Genomic DNA, 18,534 nt, shown 5'->3' on the forward strand with positions numbered 1-18,534 from the left:
TGAAGGACATCTGTTAAAATCTATACTAAAGTTTGAGAGTGGTTGATCTGGAGCTTTATATCTGTCAATAGTTACAAAGCAGGACCAGTTTTCTTTTGAGGCTTTTACCTTTACAAATGACATCAATGTCAACCAATAGAAATTGAAGATCTTAGTGTGAGTGGGCATCACAGTAGGTATTAAGAAACATCCTATCATTTTGCTGTTTATTTCTTCTTTGACAGCAATAAATAATTACACACATTTAATCAATAGGATTCATCCTGTGAAACATGAGTTCATAATAATGTCCTGACTTCTTCCATTTTCTAAAACGCTGAAAGGATTTCCCAGGATTAATTGGGCACAAGGTAGTCAAAGCGCTCAGAATAAAATGCATCTGAAACAATAGCTTTTAAGTCAGATTACTGACATTTTACAGGCCAAAACCTGGCATCCTAATTTACTTTACCTGACACACTGCTTAGTTCTGAGACAGAAGGTTCCTGAGGCTCTTCCTTGAAACTCGATTTTGAAAAGTCGCCGCTGCTGATCCCTGCAAAAAGAAGCAAAATTTCTTTACAGTCTCAGTCTGTGTCCTAGGAACCAACCCAGCAGGGAATCTTTAAAAGGAAAATTGAAAAAGAGAAGTCTGTGTCGGAGGGGTAGGAATGTTCCTACTACCAGGCCACCCCGTGGCTCCATCTGACTTGCTCAAGGCTGCTCCAGGAACCATCCCCAAGGACTGGAGATAATTTGCCGTGGAAGGCAGTCCTTCTCGTTGCCATGTCTTAGACTTCTTACCCTTTCACTCGTACGCACGTACTTCTTCTGCTTCCATTTCTGTTTCTTGTCCAGGGGGACCATGGAAGAAACATTTTCAAGAGGTCAGAGCCTCCATCAGCTTGGCCCTCAATAATCGTGTGGACCAGAGCACCCCTCCACCCAGGGATTAGAAAGATGCTAGACAATCATTTCTGTCTCTTCCCATTTAAAGGAAATAGATCACTACCCAGTGGACAAAAGACCCACTTTTCTTTAGTCATAATTGCAAAGTTAAAGGAGTTTTGAAAACCTGGGTTTTCTCATAGGCATGCAGCTAACTGGTTTGGCAGTGACTCTGGACTTGAGTTGCCATGAATCCATTCAAAATCTTTTATCACACTTGAGGTGAATTCACACTATTTCCTGCAGGAACACAAATTTAGTATATTTGAGAATGGGATTCTGCCCTAGACTGTCTTCAGGTGTTTTATAACATACAGGATATACAGCACATTGTCTTTCTAAAGCAATAAAACTACTAATTTACATCTGGCTTCAAACGTTTTGAATAAAGGAGTATGGATGGTTGCTAGGAGTCTAGCTGTCAGCTCTCCCTCTTCTGCTGACTTTCCATGGAAGGCATGTAAAAGATCCTCAAGCATTTATGTATGGGAGTTTTCCCGTCTGTGGAATGGGCGAGAACAACAGTTATCTGGTCTACTTTTTAGGTAGTTGTAAACATAAAAGGATATCTTATTTGTGAAGATATTGTCAAATGTCAGTATAAAGGCCAATGTCACATTGGGGATCATCTGTCAAGAGCTATAAATTGAATTTGATGTTAATAACCAGAAGCTTTTCTTTCTGTCAATAACTAGAGAGTATGATCAGAGTCTTTTAAGTTTTGAACAAGTTTGTGACAAAATCAAGCAATGACAGACTACCCCACTTTCTCTGCTTTCCACAAAATACGCGGTGGGCAGGGGTGGATATCACTACATAATCCAATACTTTGGGCAATAATATGTTTGATAGCATGTAGTAAAAATGTCACTGTCATTCAACTAGAATCATCTTGTTAAGCCTGAATTTATAATGATTTCTTTCTTTTCATTTCTCAAAATGGCCGCATGAGATAAATGCAGAGAATGGGATCCTGGGCTGTGGAGTGTGCTCCGAGTAAAATGTAGCAGCAAACAAGAGCTCTGAACTCAGACTCCTAATGTCCTGGAGCCCTTACCCTTCTCATCAGGACCACTCCCCAGTGCAGAGCTCCAGGCTCCTGGGACAACTCATCTTCCCTGGACTCTGAAAAGTCATCCTGTCTTATCATTACAGAAGGAGGAAATGTCCCTTGAAGGTCTCAGTGTATGACAAAGGAATCAAGATAGCAAAAACTTGGGAAGCTCTGATAACACAAGGCAAGAATGTCCCTCACTCAGAACTCCATGATCTGCCTTTGTACTCACTTGATCTGTAGGTCAGTTTTACTCCCAGTAGCCATTTCTTCTTGTCATGGCCCTCTGTTTTTCATACAAGATTCTCTTCGTTTACTTAGAGCTTTATGGATGTGCTGTCATTGTTTTTGTATCTGTTTTGTATCTGTTTTTAGGTCTGCTTCTCTCCCAGGGTAGCCTTAGAAGTCTGATATTGAAGAAGGAAGATCTCCCACTTGGCTGCTTTCCAGAATGACTCTAAGAAACAGAGCCCCACCTGTCCCCCTTCTAAAACTTCTTGGAATGTTCATTTGAGAAGAAAAATTAATATTCCATTGTGTTTGAGTCATTGACTTCTTTGGGTTTATTTGTTACAGCTGTTAGCCTAACCAACTAATAAGTTAAGAGGGCTGTAAGTTAAGTCCTCAGCCTGATTTTTCGTTTTATCCATTCTCTGTTACTTTTCCCACTTTCTCCTATTCTCTGTTTATTGTTGATGTGACCTCTGTATGCCTCTTCTGTATCAATTTTGTCTTTCTACATATTTTCTTCATCTCAAGCATTCCCAACATTACCAAGAGTCCTCTCCTGTGTCATTGTCCTTCACACCGAGTCCTTCCACCTGCCAGTTCTGTTCCCTGCAGCATCAAACACAATCAGTCAGTCTGACACTATGGCTCAGACTCCTGGGAACATTGCTCATTTCCTTGTTGGCTGTCTAGTGCTACATTTTTGTCACTGGTTGTATCTTTTCTCTTTGCACTTATCTGTTCTGTTTCACAGAGGGGCTCTGAGAATCCATTTTCAGGTAGGGTTGTACCTAAACCATGTTTTGATTCACAGTTATTTTATTTTCCCCCTGCATCAATTAGGATCCAACCGGAAAATACAAATCACCCTAAGCTTTTAAAGTAGAGGGAATGTAATCCAGGGGATTAGTTATACAGTTGATGGGAGAGCTGAGAAGTCCAAATGGAAGAATGCAGCAACCAGAAGAACTGTCAACAGGAAGCTATGGAAGGGACTGAGGGTGAGCCCAGGGGCCAGGGTCACTGGGTGAGTAGGAGCTGGGCCATGGCTGGACTGCTTGTTGAGAGTTGGAGTCATGGGTGAGAGGCAGCCGCTGCCAGAATTGCTGCCGGAGTTAGGGACAGGGCAATATCTGGCTTCTCCCTTGCTCCCACTCTCCAATCTCTTGCTAGCGTCTTCCATGTTAGGAACCCAGCAGGAACCCAGCAGTGAGGGAGCTGGCCAGCATGTCTGCAGGGGTCAATGGCCAGAGATAGAGGGCAGAGCGGAGCAGATGAGGGTAAGGAATAAATTCCTGGGAAAGAAACCAGGACCAGCACATCCCCCTTCCCCGATGGCGAACCTCCTCTGCTCTTTATGGATTCCACCAACCCATCCCACTCTGTTCCACCAGCCTCCATAGAGTATGAAAGGATAAATATATATTTCAGTGTAGATTGCATTGTTTTCATTTAATGTGATTTTTCTGAACATAGTAATTTATGTAAAGTATGATTTAAAAATAATTCCCAAAGTTTTAATATAGAACATGAGCCCTGGTGCATGTTTTATGCCACATCCACAGCTCCTTGGAGTCTCCCATTGGGGCGGCTGGCATGAGACATAGCCCTTCCATCACCTGTGCATGTCACTGCAGCCGTCCCTGCTGGGTCAGACTCTTGGACACACTTAATGGTGGCTTTTGGGCATCATTTGGGTTGTAGGCTGAAACTTCTGTCTTTATTTTCATTGTTCCCCATCACTGAGATGCTCTGGGATTCCATTTCCAGGCAGAGCTGCCCCGAGACCACATTGTGAGGTATAATTTCATTGCTTCCTCCCTACACTCCCTATACATGTACTGAATCCCTTCTCTTCTGCTCATTTCTAGTCACAATTCTATCCACTCACCTTTTCCTGTTCCCACCGGCTGCACTAATAGATGAATGCCTGAGAATGTGGATTCCGGAATGTTTTTAAAAAAATTTTTTAATAACTTTCTCAATAAACGTGATTAGATAAAAGTACAAGTATGCTTTCAAAAACCACTCTGATTTTTTTTCTCTTATAAAAAAGTACTACTAATTTAGTATAGCTTTTCTTAAACAACATATCCCAACTGGAAGCTACATAATAAGAGTCTTTCACAGTGCGGGAAGTTCCCTGAGACTCTTTCATGCTACTCATTTCCAAAGCAGAGTCATGGAATAAAGACGTGAAATTCACTATAGACTAGTGCGTTCTAAGGGCAGGCAAACTGTGGCCCTCAGTTGACCTTCATGGGCCAGAGGTTGGTATTACTTTTATCACTGCTTCTACACCCTGGGGAATAATTAAACCCACAATGGACATCTGTGAGAGAAGACAATCCCAAAGTTTACTGTAATGGTTAAAAGTTTAGACTCTGGCACCAGACATAAATTATGATGATAATTAAAACACAGCAATAATAAGAAAATTCACAGAACACTGATGAAGTACCAGGCATGATTGTGAATGCTTCACATGACAGAACTGTTTAAAAGCTGTCACCTTGTGAAGTAGGTACTATTAACTCATCCATTTTATAGATGAAACTGAAGGACAAAGAGAGAAGTAACTTCCTCCAGAGCACAGGGAGAATCTGGAGCTGGGTCGTGGGCGTCCAGACTCTGTGCTCTGACACAACCTTACAGCAGAGTTCAGTCCCAGCTCTCAGTTGCGTGAACTTGCACGAAGAACCAAACTCTCTAAGCTGATTCTTTCCTCTCTGAGAAATGGAGATGATACACCATTATTTTAAGGTGTTTGAGAAGATCAAATAAAATATTACCTGTGTCACTGTATCGGATATAGTGACTGATCAGAAAACTAAATTATTATGATTAATGTCTTAAAATTATAATATTTAAAATAACATATTTTAATTATATTAAATTATAATATTAAATCATATTAAATTATAATTTATAAAAATAAATTATTAACAGTGTTATGGATTAAGGAGAGTCAAGAGTTGTAAACAGCGATTAGTAGTTGCTAAAGTAACAAGGCATTTTTGTGGTGACCCGTCTGGTGTTTGGAGGGCAGCTCCTGGCTTGCTGTCCAGGGATGACGGGAGAGGGTTTGCATGGGAGGCACATGGTGTCCATGGTCCTGTGTAGGGACCCAACCTGGGAGGTACCCTGTCCATATGAGGAACGCTCATCTCCTCCTGCCCCCACCACTCTCGCCAAGCACTGGCCACCTCTGGATGTGACCTCAAAGCACCCAGGCAGTGATCAGATTCAAGCAAGACAGAAGCAGAACTGTGAAGCCAGGCACATGGGCAAAACGTCCAGGCCCGGAGCTGTCGGGAGCTGGCAGCAAGAGTGTTTAAGGGGTATAGATGCAGCGACCCTCCCAGGCAACCCAGAGTATGAAGACTGTTATCTAAATCCTTGGAGAAACTGCAGAGGCAGACTGACAATTCTGGGCAATCAGTGATACACAGAAGCAGGCCCCACCACAGCACATCCCAGAATGCGTCAAGAACAGCAAAGGATCACAGAACGGTCAAAGGAACAAACCATTATAAGATGAGCATTCTGTGTAGGGCCAGGTCAGGATTTGATGCAAGTTTTCACCAGTTCCTAGGGGAAAGAGATTAGAAGTTAATTTCAGAAATTGAAGTATGGGCTGTACCATTCTCTGCTAATCCCTTTTTTATAAAGTAGGAGTTGAAGACCCCCTCTAGGGGTCAATACGATCAGTACAGAGCCCATCAGTCAATACAGAGACCATCTGACCTGGTAGATCCCACCCAACTCTTACAGTCAGACTCCATCCCCCAGAGTCGGGGACTGGGGTCAGCTGCACCCCTGGTTGAGAGGGCTCCGCCAGGCCTCTCACTGTGTGTCCTCTACGAGGCACTTGGGTAACTGCTGATGGCTTTTCCTGTTATCCACAGCCATAGTGAACCTGCCTTTGTCCCCAGAGCTGCCCCTGACTAGTAGCCTTACCTCAGTTCCTACAAAGTCTGGGTGCCTTGTCCTCACCCCCTCTTACTCCATACCCTCCTTCTACATATCTGTTCACTCTGTCTTGTTGGCCTTTCCATGAGGATTCAGTGCCTGATTCTCCTCCACTTCCTCCAGCTCCTGGTATTCTTTTTTCCATGTTTTTCTCTCCACATATATTTCCTTATTTTGTTTCATATTTCTGTCTTTTCTGTTAGATTATCTGGGTAGTGTACAGGGTTAAGAACATGGGCTCTGGGTTCAGAATTCCTGGTTTCATCCTTGCTCATTTGACCCCAGCTCAACTACATACATGGTCTCCAGACTTCAGCTTCCTTATCTGCATAATGGGCACATAAGTGATACTACCCTCCAACGGCAGCCATGAGCACTGAACCCACAAGTGCCAGAGTAAACGCTCAGTCAACTGAGATATGAATAATATGGTTGTTTTTATTGTGTCCTTTAACCCTTTCTCCTCTGTCATTTCCCCTCTTTCCTCCTCTCTCTCTCTGTCAAAGTGCCCACATCCTCTTCTCCACGTCTCAACTACTTTTTCTCTTCTCTCTATACGACTGCCATTTTCCTTGAATATTCCTGTTCTTGAACAACGTCCCCCACATTTAAATTGGCCCTTTCTTCTGCCATAAACATGGGTCTTCTCTTTGAAATTGACCTTCGACCCATATTTCTAGCCCTTCACAGCTTCACACTGATCTTCTCCTACAGGGGCCTCTCCAAATTGAAATTACTTCCAGGTAGTCATTCTCTTTAAATCTGGTTTACTGATACACTGGGTTCCTCTTCCTTTGTCTTGGTCATTGGACCTGTTGACAGTCTCTTGTCAGAGCTCCTCCTCCAGGATTTGGCCTCAGGTTAGATGTTCATGCAAATACCCTCCTGTCTTCTCCATTCTCCTTCAACGTCTCCCTGATTCACAATCTCCACTCAGGGCTCAGTCCCCATCTCCTTTTTTTCCTTTTCCTTGTAGCAGATGAGAGTGGGTGTTTATCAGGTTGCAATCACCTTGTTCAAGGCTTAGATGGTAATTAGGCCTCTCCACCATCCCTTCTCCATCATTTTCCAGGGAAAATATATTGTTTGACATTACTGAAGAGAGAAGGCAAGAGAGAAGAAAGCAATTAGAGATCTTCCAACACCTCAAAATTACACGGTTAGGAATTTCCGACCCTCAGGTCGCTCAGAGCTCAGTGGGTCTGATCCTCATGGTAAAGTTCCCACATCATCCCTGGGACAGAAAAGAGAACCCCCAACAAGGGAGCCTCTATGTTTCCCATGCAGAAAGGAGCTACTCAAGCGTAAAAGGTAAAGGTGTAGTGGAAACATCATGAGGCTGTTACTCACATAAAAAATTTTCAGATGGCCAGGAAAGCATGTATCAAAATAAATAACGGTAATGAAATGTGTTTTCTGAACTGTTCAGACTGTAAGGAAGAAACAGAGGGATTTCCTCAGAAGAAGAGCTACGATCCTAGAGAGATCCGTGTATATAGAAGAGAAAGCCCACCAGCCTGAAAGAGGCAGCTAGAGAAGAGGAGGGTTTGGCTTAACCGGGTCAGGGACGATGAGTGATAAGCCAGAAGACACAGGGAAGAACTAGACAGAGCTCCTAGGGGTGGCCCAGATCCCAGGAACAAAGGAAAGACACTTCCTGAAGCTACAAGCAGAGAGTGCATATTGCCACACTGGAGGACATCCCTAGCTGCCTGGACAAGGGGCCTAGGATACCACCCTGGAGCTCCTCCATGTAGGTGACCCAGCAAAATAGGAGGAAGGAGATTAAATAAGAAATCCTGGGGAGTGTCTCTGCAAGGAGTCCAGGGAGGAGGAGACACTGTGGGAGGTGGTGGGGCCCGTGCTGCCCCAGGACTGATGGCGGGAGCTCCTCTTGGGAGAATAAATGTGTACTTACAAACTTTATAAACCTGTACTATCTCATTATTATCTAGTAAATAAACCTCAAATTCCTTCCCAGACCTTCCAAAATCTTTTTTCAAACTTGTCCCTCTTGCATCAGCTCCCGCAGTCTGCTTCTCACTCTCTGAGACAAATCGGCTTTGTCCTTGTTTTGCAGACACACTAGACCACTTTACACCCTGTGCCTGCTCCCATAGCATCCACCTTCCTCAGTTCATCTAATCATGGTTCTTGTGAATTCTCCATCATTATTTGGAAATCTTGGTTGAGACCAAACTATGTTGGAATAAAATGTTTCCTAGGCAAGTCAAAACAAAAATTATTCAAGTATATCTTCTTTCCTGTGTACCAACGAAAAATGAGAAATCACGCGTCTCAGGAAAAAAGAGGAGAATGAAATCAGTTTTGCACAGGATCAAAAACCGCCTCTGGCAGAGCAATTGGTTCTGTGATTTATTTTTTGGTGAGGACGATTGGCCCTGACCTAATCTCTCTTGCCATTCTTCCTCTTTTTGCTTAAGGAAGATTGTCACTGAGCTAATGTTTGTGCCAATCTTCCTCTATTTTAGTGGGATGCCACCACAGCGTGGCTTGATGAGCGGTGCTAGGCCTGCACTCTGGATCTGAACCTGGGAACTCCGGGCTGCCAAAGCAGACCTCACGAACTTAACCACTACACCACGGGGCTGGCCCTGGTTTTGGGATTATTTGACTAATATTTGCCTCACTCCTTGTGGAGAAAGGGTTAATAAAATGATTTCTCTTTCTTTAAGGGCAAATTTGACGTTGGGTTAACTTTCTTGCTCGTTACTCTGGAAACCTGATGAAGGTGGCCTCTCTTCTGTGTTACCAGGTCAACACTGGGTTTAGGGTTAAAAATGACCCATGAGTGGTAAATTGCATGTGAACTGGGGGACTACCTATGGACTATAAGCCATACTTTGGTCTTCCTTCAGGGTGGTAATTCTTGTAACTTGTCTCATCCACAGAAGGTGGGGTCCCAAAAAGTTATGGCTATTGGAGTTGTCAAACGAGATGGTGACTCCCAAGAACATGGTACTACTAAACCAGTGTGGATTCTGCATTCACCAGTTAGCTGTCACTTGAGCCAGGTAGTAGACAACTGGGTGGACTGCTGTGTTAGCCACTGCAAGGGGTCCCACAGAAGAGGAACAACTGATACTGCCCCATTGGGATGCTGTGTTTCCTGTCATTTGGCCTTCTAAGTAAATCTGATGCCATGTGGCTCTGGTTGTCCTGTGAGTCTAAATGCCTAGTTAAGCAGACCTGCAGGTGGGTGTTGCATGCCATAGCCACTATGCCCTAAGATTTGAAAAGGCTCATGATGTGTGTGTTTTGTAAACTGCTAAATCCCCACTGCCCAGCACCATGTGTAGCACATGGTAGGAGGTTAATATATACATGTTGGAAAAAAACTGGACATCAAAAGGTCACTAATAAACTTAATTACCTTTTTCGAAGCTTTTATAAATGCCATGTAAATCAGGGTACTCCTGCATGTTGACCTCGCTGAACAAGGCTTCCAGAAGTGGCAGGTCAAAAGTCTTCTCCAGTTCACTGAGCACATGGTATACCACTCTTTGTATAGGGACCAGGTTTCTACAAGAATCCTGAGCATCCTTAAAAAAATATTGAATGGAGAAAATATAAATACAGGCTTCCAAGTTATAGAAGAGCCCTTGAAAGTGAATTTATGGGTAATGTACTCCAATTTCTCTACCTAGGTATCTTCTCAGGGCAAGTTTTAGGATTTCTATATATTTGCATGGCTACTAAGTGAAACAAGTAAATCCTTCCTCCTTAAAAATACCCATTTGTGAATAAGATCTTCTCACACTCATTTAGATTAGATGTAAGAAGAAGCAATTTTGAAGAACAAAAGTGGGTTCAAAGTTAAATGTTGCATGGCCCTTTAAGAACTTGGTCATATGTTTTAGGAATAGACTTAGCAGATGATGAGCAGCTGCTTTGTTGATTGGACAAGCTCTGAACTGACTTGGCGTGGAAGAACTCAGGAAGCCAGGTGACAGTTCTCCCCTTTGTGAACTTGACCATAGAAAAAGCATATTCACAGCGCAAAGGGAAGACTTGCATCTCTGTATATCCAGCTATGCCTATTGCTAAAATAACCCAAATTCCTGGACTCCAGAAATACCAAAAAGAAAAAAAAGAAAAGAAAGGAGAAGAAAACTGAAAACTGTTGGGCAAAATATAGCAAGTATCCATTTTCAAATTTGTCCTAAGAAGACATCAATTCTGTGTGTGCTTTAATGTTCTCAGGTCAAAGCATTTAAACCAAAGCTCATTGAAATGAAATGCTGTGTCAAATATTGTTTCATTAAATCAATTCACTAAATTTATTAATCAATTAAAACTACTTTTAATTCTTAGCTTATGCTATATTGTGTGCATTCCTGCAAGGCGTTATACATCTATGGAACACACCTGCTTCAGATCCAGCCAATCTCCACTGCTATTCACCCCAACTCCAGTGGGCACCATGGAGCACCATTCCTTCAGAAGCAGGACTGTCTCTGGTGATGCCTGCTTCTCCTTTCCCTTTGTACATACACGAACACTTACAGCAATAATTGAAAAGGTCCCCCAGTCATAGGAGGCTCCTCGGTTGGCTAGCTGTGCCCTGATGTTTGGGTCCAGGATGTCAAAGCATAACTTAGTCTGGGGCTGCTTAACCAGATTGGGACATAACAAACTTTACTTACTTCATACATCTTTTTGGTGATGAATTCACGGTCACAGAGGCCCTCAAGGAAAGGAAATGGTTTTTTTATTGCACTTGAAATCTCCACCTTATGTCTTCTGAAGTGCCTGAATATAGCCTCATAGAGAAGCCTCTCTTCTATGTTCTCGTATTCTGTGGACATCCTGGGGACAAAAGACACCGTGAGAAAATGGTCATCAAGATTTCAGATGTTTGTGATGGCCATAGGATTTTATATATGAAGGACAGACTGTGAAGAACCAATGTATATAAAATAAATGGTCCTGAGTAGAGACCAGAATAAGTGGAACTGAAGCAATACGCAAATAGATAATAGAAGAAAGCATGGACGTTAAGAAAGACTTACCTATAGCATTGAAAAAGTCATTTGTTCCAATCAAAGCCATTGTAAAGATATCTTCTAAACATATCTGGAATAGTTTGTTAATTAACATTTTTTAAAAATCTGTGCAAAACCGAGATGGAGTAAAGCCATCCACAGAGGAATAAAAACAATGTAATAATAATAGGATTTAACTTGAAAATGCATCTTAGTTAACAACTAAGAAAAAATAAATCACATAAAGATAAAAACAAGGTGTCCCTCCATAACTTGTAGCTGTTAAGAGAAATACCATCCCACATTGTAAAACTAGTTCATAGGGGCCGGCCCAGTGGCCTAGTGGTTAAGTTCGTGCGCTCTGCTTCGGTAGCCTAGGGTTTCACCTAGGGTTCAGATCCTGGGTGCGGAAATGGCACCGCTCGTCAGGCCATGTTGAGGTGGCATCCCACATGCCACAACTAGAAGGACCCACAACTAAAATGTGGAACTATGTACCGAGGGGGTTTGGGGAGAAAAAGTAATAAAAAAATTTAAAAAAAAACTGGTTCATAAGTGAAAAGATGTGACTTGATAATGATATGGTATGGTAGTACATGGAGAATTTCACAAGAATATCAATTATTTCTCCTGGGACTGCTGAATTGTGTTAACATAAATCTGTCTGTGCTATTGTCATATATAGCGAGTCTTTTTAGGCATCTGGACTTCAGAAATTGCTGCTCTTTCCTGTGAAAGTAATTTTAAACCGGACTCTGTAATTCTGGTTCTTAGTTTATCAGTTTATTGCTCTGATAATAATGTTTTAGTCAACATCTTGTATTCCTAAATATTATGAAGACTCGTAAGATTTCTTTGTCAAACCAGAAGGGAATTATTGGCACTTCCCAGTACCCAACATGCATCAGGAAATAATGTCATATTATTGTGTTGAATTCTATTTAAAAAAAAGTTTCTGGTTAAATTTTACAGATTGCAAAGAAGTGTCTGTCTTTTCTTTTGTTAAAAACCCCACTAAAATGCTAATAAAGAAACTGGGTTTACAATAACAAAGAGAATGGTAGGGGGCAAGGAGTTGATGAGAGATTTCAACCCAAACCTATAAGACAAAAAGTGGTCAAAGGAGCTCTAACTGCTGTTGTAGGTGAAGGATGCTCCCAGGAGTCACAAAGCAACCAATGTGCCCTGTGGAATTCTGAAGAGGCAGTGGAGATTATAAGGGAGTCAGGATGCTGAAAACTAATGCGTTATTTGAAAAACGAAGAACAGAACAGTGCATCTTCTACTCCTTAATCCACAAGGTGACTACCTGGAGCCAGGCAGCCTCTCAAAGGCAAACATTGCTGCCCTTTCTAGCACCATATGTTAATTTTGCCTGTTACTGGATTTCATACATGGAATAAAATATCTCTATTAATATATTATATAATATATTATAATAATATTTTATATTTATATATAAATTATATATATTTATAATTATAAATATTTATATTTATATATTTAATTTATATTTATTACATAATTATACAATATAATTATATATAACTATATAATATATTATGTATCATACATAATTAATAATTATATGTAATATAGTAATAATATAATTATATACTTATTAATGTGTAGGAGCTTGTTACATGTTATGAATAGAAGTGTTTTGTTTGATGTATATATTGTGAACAGTTTCCCCCAATCCATGGCTTGCCTTTCATTTCTTTAACCATGTCTTTTGATGAGGAGAAATTTTTAATTTTGATAAAGTTCAATCTATCAAAATTTTTCTTGTGGTTAATGACTTTAGTGTACTCTCTAAGAAACCTTTACCTATCCTAAATTAATGAAAGTATGCAAAATATTCAATAAGCAATGGGTCTACTTCTGGATTTTCTGTTCTATATCATTGATCTATTCATCGATCTTTGTGTTGATAGCACACTGGTTTAAGAACTATAACTTACAGAAAGTCTTGAACTCAATAAAAAAGATTGTCTTTGCTTTTCTAAGTCTTTTGGTTCTCCATATATCTTTTGGAATCAATTTGTCAACTTCTACAAGAAAAGTCTTTTGGATTTTTATTGGGTTTTTATTGAATCTATAGATAAATTCAGGGAGAACAGACATCTTAACCATACTGAGTGTACTCTTTTATGTCGTTTTTCTCAGTGTTTATGTTGTCAGCGCAGACGTCACGTGCATCTTTCATTAAACTTCTTCCTAGTTATTACATTGTTTTTGAGGCTACTTTAAATGGTATTGATTTTTAAGTTGCTTCTTACTACTGTATGGAAATAGAATGGTTTTGGAAAAATATTATCAATGTATTCATAACCTTCCTAAATTCACCTGTGAGTTCTAGTAAAATATTGTAGATTTCTTTTGGCTTTTATAGAAAACAATCATATCATAAGCAAATAAAACTCTTTTATTTATTCCTTTCCAACAATTATTTCTTTTTCTGGTCTTATTGCAGTGGCTATGAGTTCAAATACAATGTTGAAGAGAAGTGGTGAGAGCAGACTTCTTTGTCTTGTTTTCAGTAACACCATTAAATACAAGGTTTTCTCTACATTTTTGTATATATATATATATATGTATATTTTTAATGAGACTGAGGAAGTTTCTGTCTATTCCTAGTTTGTTGTGAGTTTTACCATGAACAGATGTTGCATTTTATCTAACGTATCTGCTGAGATCTTCCTATCGTTTTCCTTTTCTAGTCTTTAATTTTGTGAATCATATTGATTGATTTCTGGAGTCTCTTTTTTTGGTTCTCTTTTTTCTGAGGAAGATTTGCCCTGAGCTAACATCTGCTGCCAATCTTCCTCTTTTCATACGTGAGATGTCTCCACAGCATGGCCACGGACAGATGAGAGTGGTGTAGGTCCATGCCTGGGAACCAACCAGGCCACCAAAGTGCAGTACACCGAACTTAGCCACTAAGCCATGGGGTGGGCCCTGGAGCCTCTTCTTTGATAGGAACAGATAACCACAAGTCAACAGACATTTGAAGAAATTCTCCAATATCAGAATGAAAGAATAACATAAAAAAGAGAAAAATGTTACCCTAGAAGAAACAGAGCTAATATAAGAAAAAGGAGAAAACATCCCCCAAACCAATATTTTTAGAGAGATTTCAGAATACATGTTGCGCTCCATGATGCTAAGAAAAAAGAACTACCAGAGAAATACGAAGTACTCTTAGATATTTTTAAAAAATAATTTCAGAAATAAAAAAATTATTAAAATGGTTCTAAAATAAAACTGAGGAAAATAACATAAAGAGATTAAATGGCAAAAAAAGTAAACAAGAGAAATAGAAGAGATTAAGGATTAATTTAGGTAAGTGATAGCCTCATAACTGGAGTCAAGACAGCTGGACAGGGAAAAAGAGGATATCTCAGAGTGGAAAGACATGTATTTTTTGAAAGGGCACAATTAGGTACTTAGAAAAATGAATTTTCAAAGAATCACCATGGCAGATAACTGTGAAATAACAACACCTAAAAAACAAAGAGAAGAACTTAAAAGCTTCCAGAAAGCATCAAGAAACCAGTTACGTATGGAGGAATGATGGCAAGAAGAGCTTGAGATACCTCATCAATAACAGTGACTGTAGAGCCAGCCCTTCAAAACCCAGAGTGAATCAGGATAACTTCAGACACATAGGGCTGAGAAATTTTACTATACAAACATCCATTTTGGGTGCTTTTCCTAAAATTTTCTTTATGTATATACCAATCCACACATATAAAGCTTTTAAAATGTAATTTTATACATGCTCTTAAATATGCACGCAATCACTATTTTACTTTTTATTTTTTCCTTATTTCCAACTAGATACCTCCTTCCTTTCTATTCATACAACTGTCCCCACCGCTCCCACATAATCCATTTTGATATCTTTGCATGTATTCTTCCCTAAATTCCTGGTAAGCATATAATTCTATCTACATATATCTATACCTTACTCATACTTACAGAGCTTTTTGTCATCATATTATATTATAATATTATATGATTTTCTTTTTCTGTATTATATGCTTTTTTATGCACCAAATTTGCCTTATATATTAGTACCTTGAAAAAATCTCTAAGTCATCTAGTGTGGTTCTAGTTTATTTATTTGTTTGCTTATTTATTTATTTATTGAATGTATAATATTCAGCAAAACCCAAATACTCTTAGGAAAATACATTAGGATGAATTGCAGAAAACATGGATGCAAATCAGCAATGAGGAAGACATGAAAACTGGAAACCAATGGATCCAACCCATGAGACAGTAAAGGGAAGCACAGAATGGGAGCCTGGCAGCAGACCAAGAACACAAACATCCCAGATTGGAACACGTGATGATTACAGCATATAGATAAGTGCAATGAATGACAGCAATGTGATTAGAGATGGGAGGAAGGAATTGGGAATACTCTGTTATAAGGTACCTGTATTACAGGTGAAGTAGTATAAAATGTATATTGTAAACTCCAGACAACTACTAAAAACATTAAAAAGAAGTACAATTGATGTCTTAACAGAAGAGATAAAACAGAATCATATAAAATGCTAAATTAAAACCAGAGAAGGCAGAAAAACAGGGAGAAAAAAACAAAGAACAAATACAATGAGTAGAAAACAGTCACAAACATGATAGATATTAATCCAATATATCAAAAATTACTTTCAATGTGAATGGTCTAAATACTCCAATTAAAAGACAGAGACTGCCAAAAATGACTGAAGAAACAACATAAAAAACTATATATTGTCAACAAGAAAAAAGCTTTAAATGTGAAGACTCAGGTTAAGAATGGAGAAAGAGATACTATGCTAACACTAATCAAAAGACAGAGCAGCTATATTATTTTCAGACAAAGAAAATTCAGAACAAGAAAAATTATGAATGAGAAAGAAGGTATTATATACGAAACAAGGGTCTGTTTTCCAGGAAGACTTAACAATCTTTAACACGTATTTACATAAACTCACAGCATCAACTATGTAGGGTAAAAATTGATAGAATTATGAGTAGAAATAGACAAATCCACTATTACAGTTAGATGCTTGAATAATCCTCTTTTAATAATTTATAGATCAAGCAGGTAAAAAAGCAATACTAATACAGTTTGACCAGAACATCACTACCAATCAACTTGGTCTATTTAACATAAATAGGATACTCCATCCAACAACACAGAATATTCACACTCCTCAAGATCACAGGGAAAATTCACTCTTACCAAGACAGAGGACATTCTGGGTCATAAAATGCACCTTAATAAATTTAAAAGAACAGTAATCATAAAAAGTATGTTCTCAGAAAACAAAGGAATTAAACTAGAAATCAATAACAGACAGATTGATGGAAAATTCTCAAATACCTGGAGATTGAAAAATGCACTTCTAAATAACTTATGGGTCAAAGAAGAAGTCTCAAGAGAAATTTTTAAATATTTTGAACTAAGTGAAAATGAATGCACAACTCATCAAAATTTGGGGACGCAGAAAAAGCAGTGATTAGTGAGAAACGTATTCCATTAAATGCATATATTAAAAAAAAAGAAAGTTCTAAATTCAAAAATCTAAGTTTCCCACTTAGGAAACTAGAAAAAAGAAGAGAAAAAAAGAAAAGAAAAAAGAAAGAGCAATTTAACCCTGATCCAATAGAAGAAAAAAAATTAAATTAATTAGAGAAAAATTCAATGAGGGGCTGGCTCTGTGGCCGAGTGGTTAAGTTCACATGCTCTGCTTCAGTGGCCCAGGGTTTTGCTGGTTTGGATCCTAGGCGTGGACAAGGCACTGCTCATCAGTCCATGTTGAGGCGGCATCCCACATGCCACAACTAGAAGGACCCACAACCAAAAAATATACAACTATGTACTGGGGGGTTTTGGGGAGAAAAAGCAGAAAAACAAAAAGAAGATTGGCAACAGTCATTAGCTCAGGTGCCAATCTTTAAAAAATAAAACAATGCAAAAGAATTCAATGAAACTGGAAACAGGAAAACAGAGAAAAATCCACAAAACCTAAAGCTTGTTCTTGGAAAAGATCAATAAAATTGATAAACTTCTACCCAGGCTAACCAATAAAAAAAGAGAGAAGACAAAATATCGTACCAGAAGTAAAAGTAGAATCACGAAAACTAATTCTAAGGACATTAAAAAGATAACAAAGGAATACTATGAACAAGTCTACGCTGACAAATTTGATAACTTAAATAAAATGGACCAAATCCTTGAAAGATACAAACTACCAAAACTCACACAAGGAGAAATGGATAATTTGAATAGGCCTGTCTCCATTTTTTAAAAACTGAATGAGTAATTAGTTACTTGGAAAAAAGTAAGCATCAGGCCCCAATGGTTTGACTGGTGGATTCTACTAAACATTTAATTTAGAAGTGATACCAGTTCTCTACAATCTTGTCCAGAAAATAGGAGCAGAGAGAATACTTCTTAACTCCTCTTATGAGTCCAGCATTACTGTAACACCAAAAGCAGATAAAGACAAACTACAGACCAATGACTCATTAATATTAATGCAAAAATCTTCAATGAAATCTTAGCAAATTGCACCCAACAATGCATAAAAAAATGATACAACATGACCAGGGGAAGTTTATTCCAGACATGCAAGGATGGTTCAACATTTCAAATCTATCAAACGTAATTCACCCATCAACAGGCTAAGGAAAAACTGAATGATCACATCAATTGATGCAGAAGTCATTCGACAAAATACAACATCCATTAATGTCAAAGTTCTCAGCAAACTAGAAAGAGAGAAACTTCATCAACTTGAGAAAGACCATCCATAAAAAACTCATAGCTAATATATTTAATGTTGAGAACCTGTATGCTTTCCTGTAAGATCAGGGACTAGGCAAAAAGGTCCCCTTTTACCACTCTTATTCAACATGTTACTGGAAGGCATAGTAAATAGTAAAGAAAGAAGAAAAGAAAATTAAAGGCATAGAGGGTGGGAAGGAAGAACTAAAACGTCTTTGTTTGAAGACAACATGATTGTCTATGCAAAAAGTCTTAAAAAATTGACAAAACAATATCCTGGAACTAATGATAAGTGTAGCAAGGTCACAGGATGCAAAGTAACATACAAATATCAATTGCTTGTGTGTATACCAGCACCAAAAAATTGGAATTTGAAATGAAATAAAACAATACCACTTACAATAGCACCAAAAATATGAGAAACCCAGCTATATATCTAACAAAGTGTGGACAGGATCTATATGCAGAAAATTATTCTAGAAAGAGGAGAATTTTATTTGCAAAATAGCAGTAACTATCTTGATGTAAAGCTTCAAAGTACGTTAACAAAGTGTTGA

At 38.9% G+C, this 18,534-nt stretch overlaps 1 protein-coding gene across 2 annotated transcripts in view; it reads right to left on the minus strand.

The window, feature by feature from the left end:
• Nucleotides 1-18,534, minus strand: part of LOC106827879 (nuclear body protein SP140-like protein) — a 61,645-nt gene that overhangs the window by 31,492 nt on the left and 11,619 nt on the right. For both annotated transcript variants that reach the window (XM_044751233.2, XM_014836038.3), the window contains exons 2-6: nucleotides 10,849-11,011; nucleotides 9,576-9,744; nucleotides 7,193-7,276; nucleotides 5,738-5,800; nucleotides 452-535 (exon numbers count right to left, since the gene is read on the minus strand). In XM_044751233.2, coding sequence (XP_044607168.1) covers nucleotides 452-535; nucleotides 5,738-5,800; nucleotides 7,193-7,276; nucleotides 9,576-9,744; nucleotides 10,849-11,011 — 563 coding nt within the window. The remainder of the gene's footprint in view (nucleotides 1-451; nucleotides 536-5,737; nucleotides 5,801-7,192; nucleotides 7,277-9,575; nucleotides 9,745-10,848; nucleotides 11,012-18,534) is intronic.

Source organism: Equus asinus, chromosome 19 (assembly GCF_041296235.1).
Source record: "Equus asinus isolate D_3611 breed Donkey chromosome 19, EquAss-T2T_v2, whole genome shotgun sequence".
NCBI classification, from domain to species: Eukaryota; Metazoa; Chordata; class Mammalia; order Perissodactyla; family Equidae; genus Equus; species Equus asinus.